The sequence below is a fragment of the Antrostomus carolinensis genome, unplaced genomic scaffold (genome assembly GCF_000700745.2).
Source record: "Antrostomus carolinensis isolate BGI_N321 unplaced genomic scaffold, ASM70074v2 scaffold33837, whole genome shotgun sequence".
Taxonomy (NCBI): Eukaryota; Metazoa; Chordata; class Aves; order Caprimulgiformes; family Caprimulgidae; genus Antrostomus; species Antrostomus carolinensis.
Genome location: NW_010330060.1, coordinates 1 through 8,799, shown reverse-complemented (window position 1 = coordinate 8,799; position 8,799 = coordinate 1). Strand labels below are relative to the sequence as shown.

The 8,799-nt window shown below is 44.9% G+C and overlaps 1 protein-coding gene across 1 annotated transcript in view; it reads left to right on the top strand.

Moving 5' to 3' along the window:
• Positions 1-8,755, top strand: part of DAP3 (death associated protein 3) — a gene marked incomplete at its 3' end in the record, with an annotated part of 12,387 nt that extends 3,632 nt beyond the window's left edge. The window contains 10 exon segments of the mRNA XM_010172816.1: positions 1-21; positions 3,175-3,276; positions 4,558-4,666; positions 5,127-5,219; positions 5,655-5,785; positions 6,180-6,260; positions 6,669-6,827; positions 7,239-7,298; positions 8,324-8,413; positions 8,638-8,755. The exon segment at positions 1-21 is cut by the window's left edge and continues 28 nt beyond it. Of these exon segments, the coding sequence (XP_010171118.1) occupies positions 1-21; positions 3,175-3,276; positions 4,558-4,666; positions 5,127-5,219; positions 5,655-5,785; positions 6,180-6,260; positions 6,669-6,827; positions 7,239-7,298; positions 8,324-8,413; positions 8,638-8,755 (964 nt within the window).
• Between the last annotated feature and the right edge of the window lie 44 nt (positions 8,756-8,799).

The following is an 8,799-nucleotide window of genomic DNA, read 5'->3' as shown; positions in this document are numbered from 1 at the left end:
TATACTAGCGAGAGTGACCCGGTGAGTTACTGCCACAATTGTTATTGTCAGGCAGCAAGTGCCTGAATTCCATCAGTCTGTCTGTGGACATGCTGGAGCCAGGAGTTCTTACTGGGATTGTGTCGTTCTAGTAAACATAAAGGAAGGGAGTACACAGGCCTAATAATAGGCATCTAGATCATGATCCCCAGTCCAAAATAAAACAGGTCATGGTTGTGCAGTGCGCCTGCCTGGGTTTAAACAAGACAGGGCTGGTCCTCTGCCTGAAAGCTCCTGGGAACAAGTATTGATTCCTTCTCTATAGCTGCGTAGATGAGATAGACTGTATTGTAGAAGCTCAGATGTGGCTTAGCTTATGGTCAGATACCATTAATTTCAACTCCAGCGTTATTCTTCCCTGACTAACCTCCCCAAATTGGCTACGAAGGGAGATAAAAAACGCACCCCGGATGACCTCAGCAGAACACAGCTCTCCAGCATCATAATTCCAGCCTCACGCTCTCCGTCTCAAGCACAAAATGAAGTGGAATAAATGAATGGAATAAGCCTTTGAGGTGCTTTTCTGCTGCCTCTGTAATTGGAGTCTTTCAATACTGATTCCTCTGGGGTCTCTATGGAAACAGCAGCATGCAGATGATCTTACTCACGTGACGTGAGTGTCTCTATAGATTGCACAGAAGAGTCCAGATGGCAAGGATTGTCCCCACTGTCCTATGCCTACCATTTACGTTGCCAGGCAACTGGCTTTGGCATTCTGACTTCACGTGCCTGATGTTTGGCGACAACCACCATTGCTTATTAATTTATAGATCAGCGTTCCTCAGACTTGCTGTATTGCAGATCGTGTATTGCGGCAGTGAGGCTCCGCTGGCTCGATTCATCAGCAAACCCAATAGTTCTGACTGCACCTGTACTTGTGCACCGTAAAGTCGCATTAAAAATGGATTAAGAAGACGATGAAAACTAAATTTTTAATAAGACTTAGCTTTTATATACCTTTCCATTAGCAAAACACAGAGCGACTAAACATAAAGATACTGACCCACTTTACAGATGTAGGAGCTAAAGAGTGAAGGAATTTGCCCAAGGTTATGCAGCAAGTCAGTGATGAAACTGAGAATGAAAATGGTCTCTGGAGTACTACTCTTCTGTTCGAGTCCATAGATACACTGCCATGAAAAAACACTGCTGCTGTTAGTCTGTGTCCAGCATGTGCAGGAAAACTCTAGGGAATCCAGCCCAGAGTTTGAAATACAGCTCCGCATGGAAAAAGACTGAAGCATGTCTCCTCTCTAGCATATCTCCAAGTAACATCTCCTTACAGCAGAGGAGCTATTGATTAGCCAGTGTGTGGTGTTTTTGTTTTTAAATTTCTTCCTGTTGCTAAGATTTACTGACTGGTAAACACAGACTGGTAACTCAAGCAGCTTAGAGAGCAGTTTGCTGAAGTTAGCAAATGGTTTCTTCATATCAAGTTTGGCAAACCTGTGGGTACCTGCAGCTCCAAGGCACGCCATACAGTGCAGGATGACCATACCTCAGTAAGGTATGGAATAGGGGTGTAGGTACCATGGGCTTTTCAGAGTGAAGGAGGGGGCAGAAGATAAGAGAACAGGCATGTTTCATGCTGTAAGACTGAAAATCTGGTCTGAAGAAAGGGAGGGAGACTAACACATAGCGAGAATCCTTGGAGTAGAGAATTCCTGGATCTGCAAGAGCTGTAGCGGTTGCACATGAAGAGTCCAGCAAGGAACTGGGAAAAGCAAAATATTCCTGGCAAAAGCAGGAAGTAATCAAACCTGTAGGTACAGCTGCTCACATGGTTTCATGTGAGGAATACAGAGGCAGCCAGGTCAGGACAGCAGGACTCATCACAACCTTTTTTTCTGTGTCTATTCATCCTGGTCAAACTGTTTGTCAGCCAGACTGCACAGGTGAGTGACTGAGCCCACACCAGTATTGCCTCATCTGTTCTGAGCCTCAGTAAATTAAGCCCTGGGTCTACATCAAAGCTAATAAGGAAAGGAAAGTCCTGTAGAAGGAAAGTGGATTAGCCCCCAAATCTTCTAAAGCTGGCAGAAGTAATGACTGCTTCTTTTTCTTTCTGAATAGTAACTAAAACTACTTTTCCTGGATCATTATTATGCAAAATAAAGAAAACAAGGAAGTTGTTATATTCTGATTCCACCTCAACCAAAATGGAAGCAAGAGATTGGCACGTGCAAGAATATAGAGGAGGACTCTTTTACTTTCAATCCATGGAAAGTGCAGAGCAGGACATGATATAAGCTTCAAAGCTTGGCACAAAAGTTGCTAAACGTCACACAGGAAGTGCTGCAGAATAGTTTATACACTGTCCTAATTACACAAGACACAAAACCTGATTAGACCAAGAGTAAATAAGTGCTTTGCAAGTATTGCATGGTAGGAAAATGGAAGGGGAAAAAAACAAGGATGAAATGGGTATTAAATTTTCAGATACCAGTAACAACTGCTTCTTAGACTGCACAGTCGGAAATCTTACAGCAGTCGCTCTAGATAAATGCAGAATGATGCTAGTGCGCTGGAGGAATAATACTGATCACTGACAACAAGGGACTTAAAGTTAATGCCTCAAAAAACAGAGTTCTCAAGCAACCTTATAGTACTAGTTAAAAAGGCAAAGGGTGTGTTAGGAATTACTCTTGAGAGACAGCAAAGAACTAACCAGAAACACAATTTTGTTGCAGACTTGAAGAAAGTCAATTTTAATCTATCGGATTCAAAAAGGGGGATTATATCTGATCAACTCAGATTCAAAAGGGATCATATTATTGTTACAATATTGTGGTGACCAGAAGTACAAAGGGACCAATAAAAGATTCGATAAATTCATGAAGCATAGAGCCGCCAGTGCTCACAAAACATAATGGGTTATATACAAGCTTAAGAAATCCCTTTATTTATTGCCAGGTAGGCTCGTCTTTCTTTAGACTCCTCCTAAGCACCTGCCAGTAGTGTTCTGACACTACAATTCCTGTTTTACTTTAATACACTAGTTCTTCCAACTCTTGGTAAGAAGATACTTGCTTCGAGTGAGTGTTCCCTCCCTGTTCCATTGTCACAGGCCTTCTGTATCCAGAATAAAGGTGTCAGACTTCCCTGAGTGTTACAGTTTGCATTTTCCCTTCCCAGGCCAACCACACAGAGCACCATGAGGGTCGGCATTACAGCATTCCACTCGAGGAGGTGAAAGCTGTGTTTCCACACGGACTACCCTATCGCTTCCAGCAGCAGGTACTTTTGTCTTAGAGCAGATCATAGAAACATAGAATTGTTTGGTTGGAAAAGACCTTTGAGATAATTGAGTCCAACTGTACCTGTCCACTGCTAAACCATATCTCTGAGCACCCCATCTACCCGGCTTTTAAATCCCAACAGGGAAGGTGACTCCACCACCTCCCTGGGCAGCCTGTTCCAATGCTTCACCACCCTTTGGGTGGAGAAGTTTTTCCTCAGATCCAATCTAAACCTCCCTTGGTGCCAACTTGAGGCCATTTCCTCTCGTTCTATCACTTGTCACCTGGGAGAAGAGACCGACTCCCACCTCTCTGCACCCCCCTTTCAGGGACTTGGACAGAGCCAGAAGGTCTCCCCTCAGCCTCCTTTTCTCCAGGCTCAACACCCCCAGTTCCCTCAGCCACAAGGGAACTCAGCACACTTGTGCTCCGGACCCTTCCCCGGCTCTGTTGCTCTTTTCTGGACACACTCCAGCACCTCCATGTCCTTCTTGGAGTGAGATTTGTAGGGAGTGGACTGCTATGTGGGAAGAACCAGATCCATCGCGTAACGGCAATGCTTTCCTGTTGGAATTAGAGAGAGAGATGTGCTGCAAGAATGCAATTATTCCTGGTCTTTACCGTTATTTTCTACTTCAAAAATATATCAGTCAACCTAACCAGAATAGTGGCAGAAGGGTGCAAGGATTCCACCTTTGTCAACATTCTATCTGATATTTTTTTTATCTCTTTAACTTCTGAGTAGATAATAAATTACAGAAATATTTTCCACAGTTATGTTTCTGTATGAAAAAGGCTGTCTCATCAAATAAGTTTCTATCAGCAACAAAAAAATCTACTTGATTTCTATTGTGAGACAGATCATGCTGTGACTGGATCAGGCTTCGTAAGCAGCTAATGTAGACTGGCTGCTTGAGTTTAGGAACAGATTTCTTATCTGTGAGTTAGTAATTCTAGGGTGTGAATTCTGATTCATGGACAGGCCGGTGGGCCTCACCTCCATCTCTGGGAAGGGGATGGAACAGCTAATCCTGGAAACCATTTCCAGGTGCACAAAGGACAAGAAAGTCATCAGGGACAGTCAGCACACCTTCACCAAGGGGAAGTCACGCTTGACCAACTTGATAAACTTCCACGATGATTTGACTGGCCTGGGAGATGAGGGGGGAACAGTGGACACTCAGGCCCTGCACAGCACCCATCAGAGATGGAGTCCTGTCAGAACAGCGGCAGTGTGCCACCACCCGGCTTCTTGTTCACCTTCTGTTCCTTTTCTCAGATTAAGACCTTCAATGAAGCCTGTCTGATGGTGCGAAAACCAGCTCTAGAACTTTTCACTTACCTGAAAAGCTCCAACTTTGCACACCCGGCCGTCAGATATGTGATCTGTATCTTTTATCACTTACTTGATGGTAGAATGCAAATTAAATATAAGCAGGTGAGTTTACACAGATGAGGATAATGTTTTGATCCTGTGCTGACCATTGTGGTTGAGTCTTCAGGAGGTGGTTCTACCACGTGTCTGTTGTCAGCAAAGCTAGTCTGGGGAGTTCATGAACCTGGTGTACTTTTATTTTAAGCCAGGTTTGGCTTATGGCACAGATCCACAACCAGGGCTATCAGCAGAACTAAGGGAATGCGAATCATCAGCTCTGATACAGTGGGGTGGGAGGATACAGAGAAGGAACTCTTAAGGCTAGGCTTGCTGCTGAACAACAGGATGATGGAATGCCATCCCTGCTTTTACTTTGAACTTCCTTGATGCCTTCCTTTTACAAATGAATTACAGTCAAGTATAAATTGAAGTGGGTTTTTTTTTGAGACTTTCCTTGACAGTCCATGTTGGAGATGGTGAGAAAGGAACAGGGAAGACCATGACTCTGTGTCATGTGGTTCACTACTGCGCAAGGCAAGGCTGGCTGGTGCTGCACATCCCAGATGGTAAGAACACTGACGCTGTCTGTGTTACTACATCAAATACACTTGCTGATGTGGAAGGTGCTCCTTCAAGTGAAACGAGTAGGGTAGGCTGCAGGAAATTATCCTTGGGTTTTGCCACAGCAAATTATCTTTGTTTTTGTCACAGTGGAGAAAGCTTATAAAGCACAAACCCCCACAAATAGAAGTAGAATATAATTGGTTATTTTCACATGCTCTCGCGTGCTTATAGTCAGTCTTTTTTTCCTCGCTGTTATGACAGGAGACATACTGTGTGTGGGTCTGGGTGACCTCCTCTCTTCTAAAGGGAGAGTCTTGTCCATTAAGGACAGCAGACTGTTCTTACCGGCGTAGCAGAATAAGAGATACAAACACGCACCCCACCACCCAACTCATGCAATCAAAAAAACCCAAACAACTGTTTTCTTTTGCTTACAGCTCATCTCTGGGTGAAAAACTGCAGGGAGCTTATGCAGTCTTCTTATAACAAAGAACGGCTTGATCAGCCTTTGCAAGCATCTTTCTGGCTCAAGAACTTCAAAACCTCAAACGAGCACTTCCTGAAAGAGGTTTGTAGAGCCTGTCACATTGTTTTGGTTAGGAGCTGAGAACTACCCACAGGATCATCTCTCAGGGACTGCGTGCACACGTGCTTCCTGTCATTGAGCACCTTGATGCAAATTCTAGATTTGCTCATATTTGAGAAATGCTTCATGTATTAATGCATGCACTCGTATTGCGTGCAAGCCCACAGCCCCTACCCTTCCCTGGAATTCAAGTTTTTTAGAAAAAGAAGCACTTTAAATCCCCCCCTATGGGAATGGCTATTTGCACTGAATGCTTCTCCCACATTCTGTACTAGACATTATCGCTGGTAAAGAGCCAGGAAGCTTGTCATCTGGACTTGCCAAGGTGCCTTTGCACTGCTTCGTTCCCAGTTTAATCATAGTTCTCTTACTGCAGATAAAAACACAAAAAAAATACGTGTGGGGCAAACGAGAAAGCACAGAGGAGGGCAGACCATTGGGTGAAGTGGTGGAGCAGGTAAGGAACAACAAGTGCTTCTGGTTTTGTCTCACCTTTTAGAAGATCCCATCATTGTGTATGTAGAACAAGTTGCTTCTAAAGTTCTTACAAATAGTGGCTCTGGGAAACAGAAAGCATTTCCCTGTCAACAAGGTGGCTACAAAAAACACTGTGGAAGGTGTGATGGATCTGTACAGGAGGCTGTACAGAGAACTTGGGTAGAAGCAAAAATTAGAATTTGAAAGTTCCTACTTGTTTGTTTCTCAGTACCTCAGACCAGATTTCTCCTCTGAAAGGAACGGATGGACTGTTGACCATTGTTTGTTTTTCCTTCTCCCTTAGAAAGGGCAGGCAGCACCCAAAGTTGCTGGCATTATATATGAACAAGAAAACGAGCCTGAGCTATGTGCTTTTTCCTACTTCAAGGGTTTAGCTCGCGTGAGAAATGCCAGCGATGCTGTAGGGGTTGTGCTGAAGGAGATAAAGCAGCAATGTCATCTTGGCTCATTCCGACTTCTTGTGGCAGTGGACGGTGTCAACGCGCTCTGGGGGAGGACTACGTTAAAGAAGGAAGACAAAAGCCCCGTAAGAAGTGATCTGCTCTGATGATGCTTCTGCATTGCTACTGCAAGGGAGAGCAGGGGAGAGTGCTTTGTTAATTTTTAATTTCTATAGTAATCCGTGAAAAGCATACGTTTGGCTTTGGTAGCTTGGAGGGACCTGTGAAATTCATACTGTGTTTAGACCATTTTTACTGAAGAGATTTCTCTCGGTAAGAAAAAAGCACATGTATGTCTTGTCACAGGAGGAAAGGTCCAGGTATTTCTCTGCGTAACATCGCTCAGGGTGCATGCTACAGCACTAAGTCAGAGGAGAAAAAAATGCACCTAAATGATGTGAATGATTCTTCCAGTCGAACTTAAAGTAGAGGAGGGGAATTTATGTCTCAGATAGAAACTGCTGGCAGAAAAAGTGACACAGACAAATCTTCATCAGGTATCTCCAGAGGAGCTGACACTCGTGTACAATCTAAGGAAGATGATGATGAACGACTGGGTGAGTTTGGTCTGGACCTTTGGGTGTGTTATTCTCAGCAATTAAAGCTACGCGCTGATAAGCGTAAAGCTACAAATCTAATGTGACAGTTCCTTCAGTGGAGAGTGTGAGCACAATGCAACTGTTGAGGGTTAATAGCACATCAGTGTTTCTGACATCAAGAGAATACGATCAGGTCAAATCTATATCAATGCTTTTATTGATTAGTGTGCCAGACTCCAGTTTACAACTGGGGCTTCCCGAGCTAGAGATGTTTAATAACCCTTAACGACACTTTATGATTTTTTTGAACTAATGAGAACTTTCAGTTCCTAAAAAAAACCCAAACCTATTAAACTTTTTGCTACAGGAGGTCAACTCCTTCTGCTTCTTTTCCAGTCCCCTGGCTGCTAATATCTCTGACCAGAGTTAAAAATATACAGAAAAGTCCTTTTTAAAGTATTTCAGTTGTCACATTTCTGGGCAAGAATGACACATTTAAATGCCAGTGCTGGAAACCAGCTCTGCATTCCCTGTGCTGTGTGTGTACCTTGGAGTAGCCAGGGTTAACCTAATCAGGAAGATTTTACAACTCCCTGAAAGGAGGGTGCAGAGAGGTGGGAGTCGGTCTCTTCTCCCAGGTGACAAGTGATAGAATGAGAGGAAATGGCCTCAAGTTGGCGCCAAGGGAGGTTTAGATTGGATCTGAGGAAAAACTTCTCCACCCAAAGGGTGGTGAAGCATTGGAACAGGCTGCCCAGGGAGGTGGTGGAGTCACCTTCCCTGGTGGGATTTAAAAGATGGGTAGACGAGATGCTGAGGGACATGGGTTAGAGGTGGAATTGGCAGTGTTGGGTTTATGGTTGGACTCGGTGATCTTAAAGGTCTTTTCCAACCACTACGATTCTGTGATTTTAGTGAGTTCTAGAGAACTTTGGAATGGAAGTAACTGTAAGATCAAAGAACTATCTATGGAATCAGTCCGTAGCTATTTCACAAAGACCGTATCAGGAACTGAAGGGGTTTCTGCCCTGCCTTTCCCGTAGACCGGAGGGGCTATTGTGACAACCCTCAGCCAGACTGGCTCTCTCTTCAAACCCACTTCGGCCTATTTGCCCCAGGAGTTGCTGGGAAAGGTGAGTCTTGGCCTCTTTTTTTTTCATTTTTCCCCTTTACACTGGGAAACAAACAGAAATCCTGGGTTGGGAACCGTGTTGCGTGCAGGGTCGCAGGTTCTGCTCTTTATTCTCCTTGGACTCAGCTCTGCTTGAGCTGTGCCCATCCCAGACACCTCCCACAGCGGGGTCGGGTGGTGCTGGGGCGCAGGCAGCCCCCCCTTCACCCTCTGCTCCCCTGCCAGGAGGGATTCGATGCGCTGGACCCCTTCGTCCCCATCCCAGTTCCCAACTACAGCCCGCGGGAGTTCGAGAGCTGCTACCGGTACTACCTGGATCGCAAGTGGCTGCAGCACGAGAAAGGTCAGCTCTGGGCCCGGGGGTCCCGGGTGGGCGGGAGGGTGGCA